Source organism: Chiloscyllium plagiosum, unplaced genomic scaffold (genome assembly GCF_037043375.1).
Source record: "Chiloscyllium plagiosum isolate Xiang-an unplaced genomic scaffold, Cpla_swu_hap1 HiC_scaffold_2, whole genome shotgun sequence".
Classification (NCBI taxonomy): Eukaryota; Metazoa; Chordata; class Chondrichthyes; order Orectolobiformes; family Hemiscylliidae; genus Chiloscyllium; species Chiloscyllium plagiosum.
The window spans coordinates 14,972,000-14,988,104 of NW_028270140.1; the positions used below are offsets into that span (position 1 = coordinate 14,972,000).

The 16,105-nt window shown below is 39.2% G+C and overlaps 1 protein-coding gene across 5 annotated transcripts in view; it reads right to left on the bottom strand.

The window, feature by feature from the left end:
• Positions 1–1,877: 1,877 nt before the first annotated feature.
• slc20a2 (solute carrier family 20 member 2) overlaps positions 1,878–16,105 on the bottom strand; it is a 93,102-nt gene continuing 78,874 nt past the window's right edge. For 2 of the 5 annotated variants that reach the window (XM_043719864.2, XM_043719846.2), the window contains exons 9-11: positions 13,860–14,045; positions 10,167–10,251; positions 1,878–5,089 (exon numbers count right to left, since the gene is read on the bottom strand). In XM_043719864.2, coding sequence (XP_043575799.1) covers positions 4,925–5,089; positions 10,167–10,251; positions 13,860–14,045 — 436 coding nt within the window. In that variant the 3' untranslated portion in view covers positions 1,878–4,924. Of the gene's footprint in view, positions 5,090–8,430; positions 8,516–10,166; positions 10,252–13,859; positions 14,046–16,105 lie in introns of all 5 variants that reach the window. The other 3 variants (XR_015759548.1, XM_043719855.2, XM_043719881.2) reach the window with 3 other exon arrangements.

Sequence of the window (16,105 nt, forward strand, 5' to 3'; positions counted from 1 at the left end):
TAAGATACCAATCAGCCAATGGAGTTTGAGAAGTGGTACAGTTTAATCACTTTCCTATGACATATCACAAAGCATAGAGCTCCAGGCCACAACTCCATCAATAACAGAGGGTGTCTCCAAAGCAGGAGACAACAGTAAAACAAAAAACAATTCTGATAGGCCTCATCTGATATACATCAGCCATGTTATTTGCAATACTTAGAAACTGATGGGTTGTGGAAACACACACATGGCACTGCAGACAGGGTCACTGGGATAAAACCAACTGAGCAAGGCTGCCTCCCAAATGGAAAGGAATTTCACCCATTGTTCTTGGGTGTTCAGGCAGGGTTGGGGAAGGAGTAAAAAGCATATAAAAACTTACATTTTAACTTCTGTACAGGTATATTAGAGACCTGGTTCACAATGCAAAGGGATGCCAATATCATAGGTTTAATTCCCACACTGGCTGAGGTTACCATGAAGAACTGTATCATTCTCTCCCCTTGCCTGAAGCATGGTGGCCCTAAGGTTAGACCATCACTAGTCGCCTTTCTCTAAAGGAAGAGCAACCCTATGGTCTGGTAAGATTATGACAACTTTTACCGATTAGAGGAATGCCATGAGAGGAGGAAATGAATTTGAGACTTACAACCGCTTCAGTTAGGAGTGTAAAATAACCTTAAGAAACTTCAGCTCAGAGTTAGAGTTGAATTCCAAGATGTTGATCTTGTACAGCATCAAGGAAGAGAGAGAGTTGAATTAGAAGGTAGTGACATCCCTTATATCAGGCAGTAAAACAGGTTTAGTTAGTAGCCAGGGAAAAGTAATAAGATGCAAGAAAGAGAGTAAGGGTCTTGATCAACTATTCACAGCAACAGAAGCTTGAATTATCTCACAAAAACGAGAGCTGGGATCATTGTTTGAATTTATACTAATGATTCAGATTTCGAAAACATGTGCAGGTGACACTATTTGGGCAGAACATTATATATATGGAGGGATACAAATTATGCCATTCAAACAAACTTGCAAAGTATTGAATGAATTTAATAGTTTAGAAATAAGGTTTAGTTTTAAAAGAAATGAGAAATAGGAAGTTAAACTTGTAACAGTCCTGGTTAGATCACTTGGAATACAGTGTCTAGTTAGGGTTTTAGTAGCATCTGAAACAAACTGCTTCCATTTCTTGGGGAAACAACTTCAACTGAAGGCCATCGATCAAAGATACCACCATAAAATGAAATTGTGGGATTCACAAGCAACGTATTTCCCTAGAGAACAGGAAGTATGTGGAATTCCCTAGGCCAGGAAGTAATTGAGATAAATAACGTTGATGCATTTAAGGTGACAGATGAGGGAGGACAGAGGTTTTTGCTGGAATGTTAGGTGAAGGAGGATACATGAAGGCTCAGTGAAGCATGAATGCCAGCATGGTTTACTGGGATTGAATATGCTGTTCCTGTACTCTATACAATTTTGTATTTGAAATTAACCCCATCTTTGAACCAAAGTCTATTTTCTTGACTGCTTCTTTGCAAAATTCAGTTCAAGCTAAACGATAAAGATCTGGTTTCAACATATTTATCACTCTTTGGAATGAGAGAACAGGATGGAGGTTCTGTAAAGTCGCCAAACATCACCATTTAGAAAGGAGTAGTTGGTCCTGTGATTTGGAGAAAGTGAGGATTGCAGAAGCTTGAGGTGAGAGAGTCGAAAAGTTGCACTGGAAAGTGTGGTCTTATGACTTATTAACGCTGATCAGACTCTTATGAACACAGTTATCATTAATCAATTGTAAATGTTCTGTCAATATTTTCACTGGCACCATTTTACTGCTTCAGTTAAGATGTTACAGGATACTGATGCTTTGTGGTAAATAATGAGTCCACACAATATAGTCTTACTATTTTAATATAGCTCATTGAAAATTTAAAATTTCCCATCACTTTAGTACAAATGAATTCACTCCCCCAACTAGGGGAACAAGTCAGTTACTGCCAATATGATACATGTAATCAAAAATAATACATTTACAGTGGATAGATTCCTGGAAGACACCAAAGGTGCACCACAATGGAGCGATTTTAGCCTGCAGCATTGGAAACTGAACATCCAATGGGATTTTAAAATACACTGGTCAGGATAACCATTCGGAAAGTAATTGAACAATAGTTTATAAAGAACTAACTTGCATTGAGAGAGCACCTATCACTACCTCAGGACGTAAAAGCAATTCTGAAGTGTAGTCACTGTTGTAATGTAGGGAAATTCAGCAGCCATTTTGCATACAGTAAGACTGCACAACCAGCAATTGGATATTGACCAGATGATCTGTTAACTATCATGTTGTTTGGAGAGATAAATATGGATTAAGATGCACTGTAGAACTCCATGCAGCTTTAAATTACTGCAACAGGATCTTCATATCCATCCAAAAAGGGATATGGAACCTCAGTTTAATGACTTGAGCTCACTTACCCTAGGGAAAATACACATGCTATTCACCTTATCTGTCAGAGTCATGATTTATTAAACCTTTTATAAAAGGTCACCCCTCAACCCCCAATGCTCCAATGTAATCAGTCCCAGCCTAACTCTTGTCCTGGCAACAGCCTGGTAAATCTTTTCTGAGCCCTCTGCAATTTAATAATATCCTTCCTGTAATAGGGCAACCAAAACTGAACACACTACTCCAGAAGAGGCCTCACCAACACCCTTTATAACCTCAACATGACGTCTCAACTCCTTTACTTAAAAAGGAGTGAGCAATGAAGGTGAATGTGCTAAATGCTTTCTTCTGAACCACCTTGCCTACTTAAGTGTCGAACTTTCACCTTAGACCGTGAATTACGGCAAGGTTAAGACCAAGGATAGCAATCTGCTTTTTTTGTTCAGATGGGTACCTTGGGGGTTGGGTTTTCTACCAAGACAGACAGACAGACTGACCAGTTTTAGTATAAATAATCTTCAGCAGAGGAAAATTATCCCTAGTTTTAGTCATTGCCAGAAGTTCTGCAGTTTCTACAATCCATTTTTAAACAACAGTCCTGGAAAGATGCTAGGATTGAGACTGCAATTTGCAAAGTTCACTTACAAACACTTAACACTTGTAATACACATTTCATTGTACTCCGTTTTAACAAGACATTTAAAAGATGTAGGATTTATATTAAAAACAGGCCACCAAGGAGCATTATGGCAGCATGTTATGTGCTAATACATGAACTTAACGAATTAGAACTTTTACAAGGTTAATTCCAAAGGGAACGTTTCACACAATCACCACTTTGAAACTATTTGCTCATTTGTTCTAATGAACGTCTTACTAATACAATGAAAGTCAAGGAGTATCTCTCATCTCGTCATCCTACAATTGCTAGAGATGGACCAAACAGAAGGATCAACAAATTGGAGGGCATACAATATATAATCCCAATAATGGGTTGATGTATAAATGAGCAACGAGATCAAATTGCCTAATAGTATAGGTAATTAAAACAAAATCTCACTAGCCTTCATTCATTTTGTCATGTGGACGATATGGCAAATATCACTGACAGTTTATTTCCTTCTTTCACTCTTCCTCGCCACCCCCCTCAACAGTTTCTAAACTGACACAATCTTTAAATGCAAAACAAAAAAAGGACTACAATCTAACTACATGCAGTATTAAGTTAGTTAGTTAAAAAAAAAAGGTAAAAATCGAGGTAACCTTTATTTCAGTTGACCATAACCCATTTACAGAGACTGGATTTCTGGAGGGGGCCTTCCAACTGGTCTGTGCAACTTGGGCACAGCTCAGTTTGTCTAGTGTTTTTACCATTCCTCCTGGTTATACCAATGGTTGGAAGAACCCCTGACCCCCTCTATAATAGTATGCTAAATTACCAATAACATTAAGAGCATTGGCCATTGGAACGGCCAGATATCCCAAAGCTACCTTGATACTTGATTTGATGACATTGCTGTCATCTCCCAGATAGAACAATACTTTTCATTTTGGTTGAAACGGATCAATGAAATCTGTTTCTGGCAAGGACAGCCCAACTATTGCTTAAATAGCAAAGAGCTGGAGAAGGATCCTGAATTACAAACAGGCATTTCAATAAAACCAAAGTGGAAACACTGTCAAATCTTTATTCTTGAATCTTTGGTACATTCGATTTTTTTTTTTTAAGTCTAAAATGAGTGAGTGAAATGTGTCCCAATTAAAAAAAAACACAAACTTAGATATCTTTAGAAAGTATTTACAATAGAAATTACAATATAATACAATAGAAGTGTCAAATTTATAATTATAACATCAAGTTTCCATGAAACTCAACACAATGAATCTGTGTCAATTTGCATTATGGTGTTTGTAGCACGCAGGGCAAATTAGGAGTAGGCTCAGTTGTAAGTAACAGTGCCTTGTTTTTAAAAAAAACTTGAATTACTCAAGCGTAGGGTTTTAATACCTCGTTTTGCATCAGAAGGATGATTTTGGTAAACCATGGCATTATATATATATTTCTTTCTTTTAAATTCACCTTTTTATACCCCAGATCCATACAAAAAAAAACTTTCTAGAGAGTAATAATACAATATATACAGCATCTTCACACACATCAGTCTAAGGGAACAAGTTATCCAAGCAGTACCATCCATTCCACAAACACCACAATTTGGGCATCACTCACTTACACTATGTAACAAGTCTTTGCTGTTACATGCTATCAAGTCATCAAATGAGCACTTGTAGTGTTATTTACAGCATGTGATGAAATGCAAATTAGTTTATAGCTGTTTAATTCCTCTTGAAAAAGGATAAAAGGAAAAGGAATAAACCACCTCTTAAGAGGGCAGGGGTGGGACAAGGCAGAAGTGGGTAGAAAGAAAGAAAAGGACACCTCACACTGCTGGTTAGAAATAGTGTAAAAATCACAAAATTTGAACATAAAAATTAAACATATGGCAGTATTCCATACACAAACAGTGCCATAACAGCTGCACTAAAGAGGCCAGAGACTGGGACAGTCACAAACCAGGCCAGGAAAATGTTACGAAATAAGTGCCAGTCCACAGCTTTGCGTGATCGGATCCATCCCACAGCCACCACAGATCCAACCTGGGGAAGCAAGTTATAACAAATATACATTAGCATAAATCAAATGGTGATGATGGCTGTGGGGGTTTTGTTCTAAGGAAACAAGAAAAAACATGATTGAAGAGTAGACCAATACTAAGTGACCAGAAGCGTGTCAATAAGCCAATCAGCAAAACCATGCAAGTCACAGACACACTTTGCATGTATTCAATAGAGTGCTTGAGTTGCATATTATGCATTATAATTAGAGACTGCACCCTATCAGATCAACTTGACTCTCAACCAACTGCGAGTACTGAAACACTCTTAAAAACCAAATTATTTAAATTGAAAAATTTTCAGTTGGATATAGTTTTCAAAAAGGCACCATCGTGCACTCCTTACATGTAGATTGTATCAAATCGGATGGTTCTGAAACATCAGAATCTTGATGCTTAGGACGCTGTACTCTTAATGACATGTCTGTATAGTGTGCCCATATTTCCTTTAGGTAAGGTTTCCCAGCTACAGGAGTGCAGGATCAGTGATATCATCGGTTTGAGTTTGTCGCAGTATCACAGGTTTGGAAAAGTCACTGGTCTACTCTTGAGAAAGATAAATAAAATAGGCTAGTTAATATACTAACATTTATTTTGTGATGCATTAGGTAGTAAAACCAAGAAGTTAATATAATAGTTGGAGAGCAGAGCAAGTTAAAAGACCTCTAGCAAAAACACGTTTACTGATGCAGTTTGCCTTCAAAACAAACGATTATACACTGAAGGTGGTCCTTCCTCTATCCCCGACAGTGGATACAGAATTTCTCTATACAGACCAAGTACAAGCCAAAAATTGACCATCAGAATAAGTTGAAGCATTTCAAATTCTTGACCAGGTGCAGTCCATTTAGGGAAAAGCAGAAAAAGATTCAATTTATTCTGGTCTAAGAGGGAAAATAATTTAAGGTAGAAAAATGATTGTCTTTGCGAAAATCTCCAGATTTCACGATTTGTCTACCCTCAACTAACTCAATTATTTGAACACCGAATAAGAGATTTAAAATTGAGGCCGAAATACACTGTTTGATCCAATTCCTTTTCTATCACTTATTTCCCACTCCCTATTTATTTCACTAATAGCAACACAGCAGAACTCTGGACTTAACTGACCTATACTTGCTGACCATTCAATGGGATCACAAACATTAAGGAGTCGGTTAGTATTGGGCACAGGCATTCTTGTGAACATCTGGATATTTTGGAAAATTGCGGGAAAGACATACCTGGTTTCCAAATTCACTGGCAAATTTCAAAGACTATAACTATGGGTGAGGTGCCGGAGGCTATAAGCAGCAGCCTGGGAATTACATCAGTAAGTTATTGGAGCTGATTCAGAAAGATTGCATTTAAATACATTGGGAGTCAAGGACTGATTAGGGATAGGCAGCATGGTCTCACAAACTTGATTAAGTAACCAAAAGATTGATGAAAGCAGAGTGGTAAACATTGTCTACATGGACTTTAGTAAAGCCTTGGTCAAGGTTCTGCATGATAGACTAATCAGTAAAGTCAAATCACAGGGGATTCTGGGTATGCTTGCCAATTTGATACAAATAGGCTTAACAGCAGGAGACTGTGGTGGTGGTGGAGGGCGTTTTCCCAGGCTGGAGGCTTGTGACTAGTGTGTTCCACAGGGATTGGTACTGGGTCCACTTTTGTCTGTCATTTATATAAACAGTTTGGATAGAATTTAGGATACATGGTTAGTAAGTTTGCAGATGACACCAAAGTTTTGTAGAATAGTTGATAGTGAAGGTTATTTAAGAATATGAACAGATCTTGATCATTTGGGTTAATGGGCTAAGAATAGGGCGGCACTGTGGCTCTGGTTAGCACTGCTGCCTCACAGCACCAGGATCCCAGTTTCAATTCCAGCCTTGGGTGACTGTGTGGAGTTTGCACATTCTCCCTGTGTCTGCATCGGTTTCCTCCCACAATCCAAAGATGTGCAGGTTAGGTGAACTGGTTACGCTAAATTGCCCATAGTCCAGGGTGAATGGGTCTGGATGGGTTACTCTTCGGAGAGTCAGTGTGGACTTGTTGGGCCGAAGGCCCTGCTTCCATACTATAGGGAATCTAATCTAATCAAAGTGGCAGAGAAGAGATTAATTTGAATAAATGAGGTATTTTTGGAAAAAACAAACAAGGGCTGGACTTATACAATCAATCAACGTAGGACCCTGGGTAGTATTGTAGGACAAAGATACCCAAGGGTTCAAGAATTGTTTGAAATTTACATCATATGTGGACAAGTTAGTTAAGATGACATTTAGCATGCTCGCCTTCATTGCTCAGACCTTTGAGAATAGGTGTTGGGATGTCATATGGAGGTTGTATGGGACATTGATGAGCCCAGTTACGAAATACTGTGGACAGTTCTGGAGCAAAGGAGGTTGAGGGGTGACCTTATAGAAGTTTATAAAAGTCAAGAGGGGCATAGATAAGATCCATAGCAAGGTTCTTTTCCATAGGGTGGTAGGAGTTCAAAACTTGGGGACATATTTTTAAAGCGAGAGGGTAAAGTTTTAAAAAAAATAGTTTGTGTGTGAAATGAATTGCCGGAGGAAGTGATGGATGCAAGTACAGTTACAAGTACAAGAATAGGAAGGGTTTGAAGGATATGGGTCAATCACTTGGAAGTGGGACATGTTTTGTTTGTGAACGCAGTCAGTGGGGAGTAGTTAGACTTGACTCTTGACTAGACCAGTTTACATAAAATGCAATATTGTAAGCCATGCAAAGTCAACGTCAACACTGTCACATGCTAAATTATTGCATTATGTATCATTTACAATGCAATTGACCAGGAAAACAGCACACACTTCCCTGTCACTGGGGGTGCTACTTAGACAGGAGGCTGGAAGAACAGAGGGAGCCAGACAGCAGTTGGCAAGTCGACGAACACACAGAGCGAGAGATCGATCGCGCGAGAGAGAGAGATTGCAAGAGAGATCTATGGCACAACTGCTGGTAGGAAGACATGATAGGTGAGCTCAAGTGTGACATGCAAATTCATCATTTCAAACAAACATATACAAAAGAAAGTATAGGTCCAAATAATATTTTACTGCCATGTCAATTATTCACCATATTTAAACTGCACTGAAACCTGGTGTACACACAGCATTAAAAAAAAGCTATTCTATCCATTTTTTTAAAAAATCTAAAACTTAATCCTTTTCACAAATTGACTAGTTTGAGGGGGAGGTCTCCTGCACACTACACAAAGAAGGCAGACTGCAACAATCAGCATGGTTTTAGTTCATTGGTTTGATGTGCTAAAGGTGGTAGCAAACGATCACTGCATTAACATGACGTGAATACCTTGCAATGAGTGGAACTTATTGGAATGCCCACATTTGAGGCTACAAGTACAGTTAGCGCACTCATTACTTCAATGCAAAATCCACTGTGAAGAAATAGAAAATATATAAAAGTTTGTAGTAGAAAGAGCATGTGAAAGACATACCATCACAAACATGCAATGTGGAACCAAGTGAGTGAGGGAGAAGTGTTCCACTAAACACCAACCTCTACCCCAAGGAAAGTACTGCAAATCAGGACACAGTGGCAAAAAGAGCTCACCTTGAGTTAAAGCAGCACAATAACCATCAGCTAAACTATTCAAGGCCATCGAGCGACACAAAAAGCATTTTTGGACAGTCTGTCAGCAACTGTAAAGGGAGTGCAGTTTGAGCTTTAAATTAGCCTATGTCCCGATCGACAGTGCAAAGAAAGCACAAAAAAGATTTGTTCACCATAAGTCAAGTGAAGTGATTTTCTTTCAGTCAGGACAGAGCTTATGTTATAGTAAGGTTTTCAAAACTAGATGGAGAGATAGGACCAACTTAAAGGGATGACCTGATTATTACATTTGCAGTATGAGACCTAAACTGCATAATTACTGACTGCTTGCCTTTCCTACATCACAACTATTTTGAAAATATGCCATCAGTTGTAAAGCACTAAGTCATAAAAAGGTATAATATTAATACAAATCACGTACACCACAGCAGTAGGCCATCCTGTCTGTCAAGTCTATCCCGGTCTTCTGAACAGTTTCCTTTAACCATTTTTTTGGGCCACATTAATATTTTTAAAAAAACTCTACGTTGGTCACAATTATTGCGACAATGACTTGATCAACAATAGTTATCAGCTGATATCATCCCAGTAGTGACAAATATGTTTTTCTAACAAGGAGGGCATCATGGCAAAATCCAAATAGGTCCTCATCCACATTATCCAGGAGGAACCACTAGTACAGTAATCAGCAGCAGCTAAACTTGTCTGTGGATAATGGGGGATTGCAGCCAGTTACAAACAAATATACTGGGATTTTTTGCAATTACATACCGACCAATACCTGGAGTTTAAATTCTCTTCCATTGGTGAAAGCCCCTCTCATTTTCTTCTGCTCAAGTTATTAAGATCAATGAACAGAAGCTTGGATAGAGAGATTTTATTTAAAAAAATGCTCCTTTAAAATCTCAGCTTTAGCGAGATTATAGCAAGACTATAGAATTAAATAGCTGAAGGCACAGCATTAACAATGGATGACTGAATTGGTGATGGGCAGGAGGCCAGAACTGGAAAACTGTGGAAATTGCCTCTAGTCTCTCACAATGATGCTTGTCCTCTGCCATCTGTCTAGAAATATACTTCTAATCACCAGCTTTTAACCCTGTTAGTACTTCCTGACGAGTTTATGGGAGAGGCAAGGAACAGGAACGAAGGTAGGAAATCAACATGCATTGCCGACACTCCATCTAACTCACCCTTTATTTTACGAAGTGTGATATAACTCAAGTGGAGTTCACTTTGTCTGATTCCATCAGGGTAATGTTAGCAGTAGAGTACCAGTCTATGCCTTTGAAATTCAAGTCAATTTACCACAAAAATGCTTTTTGCAACCAAGCCTGGCACCAAATTAGGTGCAAAATGATCTTCTTTGCTTTCCTGCCTCAAGATGAGTCATGCCACCAGGAACTGATGAGAGTCAAACCTCAGAGTAGTACGGACTGAACTGCTCATGTTGCAGTCACAGGGCATACGCATACCTTGCAGTGTGTGGTACTGATTGGAAGTCCAACATTGGAAGCAACCACAACTGTGAACGCCGAAGCCAACTCAATAGTGAATCCACTGCAGGAAGCACAAAACAACACTTCACAGTCATTCAAGTCTCTCAAGATTAATACCATGAAGCTTCAGGCAGCATGCAAGAGTCTTAACGCAGCTCTGGACAAGCCAGTGCAATCTTTTTGATAATATCCTGCGGTCATGTGGATTTTTTTTTGGAAAAATCAAAAATAAAATCATTATAACAAGGTAAAGGCAGAATACATTCATATTTGTGCTGAAATAAGTTATTGCTGGCATCAAACAAATTAATTATGTATGAGGTTTAGTTCACATGTATGAAACAGGCTCTACAGGATTAGAGTCTGATTTAGTAGCATGCTTATGCATTAACTCAGCACCATACTGACAACCATGCTTACCAGTGTGACATCACATGGAAGGGCCTCCAACTCTTCTCCCAAACATACCACCAAAAACCACTGCATACTAGAGAAACAAGTGTGTCACCCAAAATGGTGCAGCAACTCAAAAGCACGCCAGTGGCTACTTCCAAGAGTTGAGAATTTTACTGATATGGTAAAATCAGTGTAACTTCCATTACTCCCAACTTTTAAACTCTTACTCTGGTTAATTAAGTTCAGTCCTGCCATACAAGTTAAAGGATTTCATGTCAGAATGTACACACATCAAATCCAATGATTTTTTTGTTTAAAAAGGAACAGTAATGAAACACAGAACAAAAGGAAGAACTGTTCATGCAGTACTTCCTCATGGATTCAAGTGATTGATCTGTAGGGGTGAAAAAGGTAAAGTGAGCCCAATATGTGCTTGGTGGTGGTAGAAAGGAAGTTTTTCATTCTCTGAAGAAACCACATTAAAAGGATATAAAGGAATAGCGATGTAGGAATTTATGCCATTGAGTGTTTCTTAGCAAATTACTGTTTAGACTTAGCAAGACTTGCTTAACTGGTCTGGAGAACATCTAGGTGGTTTTGGACTTTAAAAATTTTTTTCTGCGGATATGCAAACCAACACATTGCCCATTGCTAAACACCCAAAAGATTTTGATGGTGAGCAACCTTCTTAGACCACTACAGTCCTTCTGGTGCGGGTACACCCACATGGCTTTTAGAGAGCAAATCACAGGAATTTTACCCAATGACACTGAAGAAAATAGCGATGTAGTTCTAAGTCAAATGGCAAGTAGCTTCCCGTTGGTAGTATCAGCTGCCTTCTAGATGGTAGAGGCCACAGATTTAGAAGGAGCCTTGGTAAGATGCTATAAAGCAATCCAGACATCATGCATATTTCTGCCATGTGTATGCCAGTGGTGGGAGAGGTGCTGATCAACTGGGTTGCTTTGTCATGTGATGCTGTGGAGCTGAATGTATGCTCTTTTGGACTCACTTTTGTGGACACAAAGATATTCCATCACACTCCTGATTTTGGCAGAGAAGGTAGTACTTGGGCTCTGGGGACTCCGGAGACAACTTACTCACAGAATTTTCAGCCTCTGACCTGTCATTGTTACAGTACTCATATGGCCATCCAGTTTAATTTCTGGTTAACAGCAAACCCCAGGATGTTGACAGTGGGGAATTCAACAATGGTAAGGCCATTGAGCATTAGGGAAGAGGAGAATTATTCCTTGGAGATGGCAGTCATCTAAGCACTGTGACACAAGTTACTTGCCACTCTTCAGCCCAAACCTGAAAGTTATTCTGTTCTTGATGCATGTGGATTATTTCAGTATCAGAGGATCAAATACTACTAAACATTAAAATGTTCATTGTGTAGACAGTAGTTTCTGACTCTATGATGGATGGCAATGGGTACCTGGAGAAACTCCTGCAATGTCCTGGGACAGACACCAATAATGTAAATATACCCATGTCCAATTCTCACCCACTACAAATTATCAGGCCTCTTGCCTGATAATATCTAAATGTTACTTAGATATTAAAAAGGGAAGGTACTGTTGTATTGGAGCTTAGTTATTCTGTTTTTGGACCAAGTCAGTAAACCAAAATCAGTAGCTAAGTAGCCTGAACAGAACCCAAACAGAGCAGACAGCAGATTAATGGTATTTTAAATATTCTGCTGGATAAGCAGTCATCACTCTGCATTGAGCGCAAGATGGGGTGAAAACTGACTGGATTAGCATCAACTTTTCCTGTTTTTTTTGTGGATTAACGCACCTAGGAAGTTCTTGGGTAACTGTCAGAAAAGCACCTGTATTGCATCATATTGGCTAGGATCACAATTATTGAGCCTTGCAAGATCTTGTGGGGTAGTGGCAGCATTCCTACCTTTCAGCCAGGAGACCAGGGCTTAAGTCTTATCCGTTCCAAGGGTATGCAACAACATCTCTGTATGGGTTGATTTAAAAAAAAACAAATTCACAGCTAATTCAGAAGCAAATGCCTTCAGTACTATCGCTGGAATAGAATCAGGGCCCATAGTCTTTACAGTATTCAACACCTTCAGCTGATTCTTGATATCACACAGCGTATTGCATCGGCTGAAGACCAGCATCTGGGAACTTCAGGTGGTAGCCAAGGTGTATAATCCACATGACCTTGCTGGGTGGAGATGGCCAATACTGTTTCAGCTTTGTCTTTTGCACAGAGGTATCCCCATCATTGAGCATAGGGATAATTATGGAAAATCCTCCTCCATTTAGTTAACTGTTCATTACCATTCACAAACAGATATAGTTGGACTACAAAGTTAGTGTGATCTGTTTGTTATGGGATCAATTGGTTTTGTCTACAGTTTTACTTCTATTGCACAGTATCCTTCTTTGTAATTTCAACTTTGCATCACAATTTACATATCCTTCATGCTGCTCCTGCACTTCTTATTGAAGCAGGATTGATTTCTTGGGCTCAAAAACGTTAGCATGGAGGATAAGCTATACCACAAGGTTATAGATTGTGGCTGAATAGGATTCAGCTGCCACAGATCTATCCCATTAGACACAGTGGTAGTGCCATATACTATTTCTAAAGATACCTGTATGTAAAGGTGGATGTCTTGTACCCAATCAGTACATTCCATCATTGACTTTATTCAAGAGTCCAGAACTCTCCAGCAAGAGCTGCATCCATAACCATCTAGGAATACCAAGGCTAAAGCATATATAATGCTGGTCACAAATACCACACTCATCATTACATAATATATAAAATCACGTCAGTTGTTTGTTGAACTGGGCAATTACCTCACTATTCAAAAACCCAGGAGCACATGAAAGACATATCCAGATTATCTGTGACAGTTGATGTACTTAATTTGAAGAATAAGACTGACGTTTTGATTTTTGTGTGACAACTGCAGGGTTTAAATGGGAGGGCCTGTCAGGCTAGCTGCTAGACAGTTGGTTTCCTTTTTGTTATTCTCAACATGTGGGCAAAGCCAAGATCTATGCCCTTGCACAGATGAGGTCAGAAACATTCAAGATGCCTTCAAGTGCCAACTAGTATTTGATTTGCCAACCGGAGACATATTTGGCACTATCACATGATGGAAGGAGTTTGGGGTACAAGAGAAAAGGGCTGAGGTACACTTCTCAATGTTGAGCATGCCAAGAATACAATAAATATAACATTTGTCAAACTACCACCATAACACAACATGCAAATGTTCTGGATACCACCAGCTCTTACCTTGATGGGGTGATTGGAGTGAGATCTTTGCCCAATGTTTGAATGACTCGCCTCCCCCAGACCCAGAGACCAGCACAGATACCCAAGCCTCCATATAGCAGCAACCAAATTGGTGTAGCAGCATTCTGCAGCACAGCTCCCTCCTGATAGATCAGCCAAAGAGCAACAAGGGGACCAATTGCATTGCTTAAAGAGAATAAAAATAGATCAATGCCAGAAAGAAGAAGCAGACATCTCAATTTAAAATAAACAATAAGAATTACACTCATGTTTGAACATTAAAAGTTTTCAGTGATATTTCAGCAACTTATGCACCCAGCAGGAGCAGCTAGTAAAAGGCATGTTCTGGGGATGGTCCTGTTCATACTATCTAATCCCCACACAGGAAAGGGCAGATGGAGATAGGAGACTACTGCCAGCTTCTCTCTCTCATCCCCTTGTGAACGTGGGGGTGAAGACAGACTGCATCAGTGTGTAAACAGCTCATTCATTGATATGGGTGTACCATCACTCACCTAAACAGAGCATCAGTAGGTTCCCAATTCAAGCCCCACCTCCACAGACAAGCCAAAAAAATGGACTCCTCACTTGTAATCATTAATTTTCAGAGGGTGACTGACAATATTTAAAACCATCAATAAAATTGTACTTGCAAACCAAATGATTAAACCTAAATTTTCTGCTTCAAGTTTAATCTGCATTTACAGCACAAATCCAGCAACTTCATGCCACTCATTATACATTCATAGGAAGACAGGTGGTGAAGAGTTGTTTGTTCAAAGTTAACAGTGGAGAGGCACACCAGAGAATGAAACTTTTAGAGGAGAGTATAACTATATCTTTACTTTACTAGCAATTTATAGTGCTAAGAACCAATCACTTCACTGTTATGGTCATGTCAAATTCTGACCTATTGTTTCATTTTCAGGATATGCAGGTTGCTCACAAGGCTACATTTACTGCCCCTCCCTAACAGCAGCTCATTGAAACACTAAGTTTCAGCCATGTAGTTATAGGACTGAAGGCTCATTTTGGGCCAGAGCAAGTAAAGACTGCTAATATTTTTAAGGGAAGAAGTCCTGCAAACTAGAGGTGCCTCATGACAGAATAATTCTGCGCTCACTTTTATTGGTACTTTCAATTTCCAAAATTTGTACTCCTATTCTGTAGATTATTCTTCCAGTAATATAATCAGCATTACAGTCCTGCAACATAATCACCATACATTGCATACATTCTGAAACACAGAAAGGTGAAAATATGTATCCTTTTAGTGTTGCTCACCTGAAATTCAGTCAAGAGCTAGAGATATTTATCTCTGCCATATTAAATCTACTAATGTCTGCATAGTAGTTGCTGTTGTGTAGAGTTGACAAACAGACTTCTGGGCAACCAAAATAGGCCTAGATCCTGATCAGGATTTATAATTGGTCAAGTTAGGAGTCATTTGTGTGTATTAAAATATGCATCTCAGATGCAGTCTTCTTTACAAAAGGTTAAACACATTTGAGTGTAGACAGTATCAGGATTTCAAATGTATCCACAACATCTCAGTCAGAGCAGACACACTAGATGGAAATAGTCAGTATTTAAACAAGCCAGAGTGCAAAACCAGTTCATGGAAGCAACTTCTGCAGTACAAACTATTCTTAAACTGAACTGTGCCTGTAGCGGGCTCCAAGACATGTAATAGTTAATGTGCATTTCTCCGGATCCCGAGCTTCAGGATATTTACTGGGGCTGCCATGTTCAGAACTCGAAGGAATCAGCAGCACTGATCACAAATGCCAACTCAAACCCCATGTTTAAACTCAGATTTTAAAAACAATAACAAAATGTTAATGCTTCCAGGCTGGTTCCTCAGCTACAAACAGACAGTGGAGTTGCCTTCCAGTTTCCTTCCCAGGAACTCTTACATGAGACCTGGTAAGAAGATTCAACACTAACCATGTAGGGACGCGGCAACTCCCACCTTGATGGGGCAAAGGTCAGTGTAAGTGGGTTTAAAAGGAGGGAGATTCTACAGTTTAAAAAAAACGGGCCCAACATATCCAGAATACATCATCATTACTTCCAATACATAGAAGGGGTAGAAGAAATTCTAACACCAGAAGACAGATGAACATCTTTTTTGGTCAATAATCTTAAGGATGTTTAATATGCAGGTAGCAAGTCATGAACAAGGTCATCCAAAGTTCAAAATGTAACAGCATTACCATCAGTAGTTCTATAGTGGGAAACTTCAC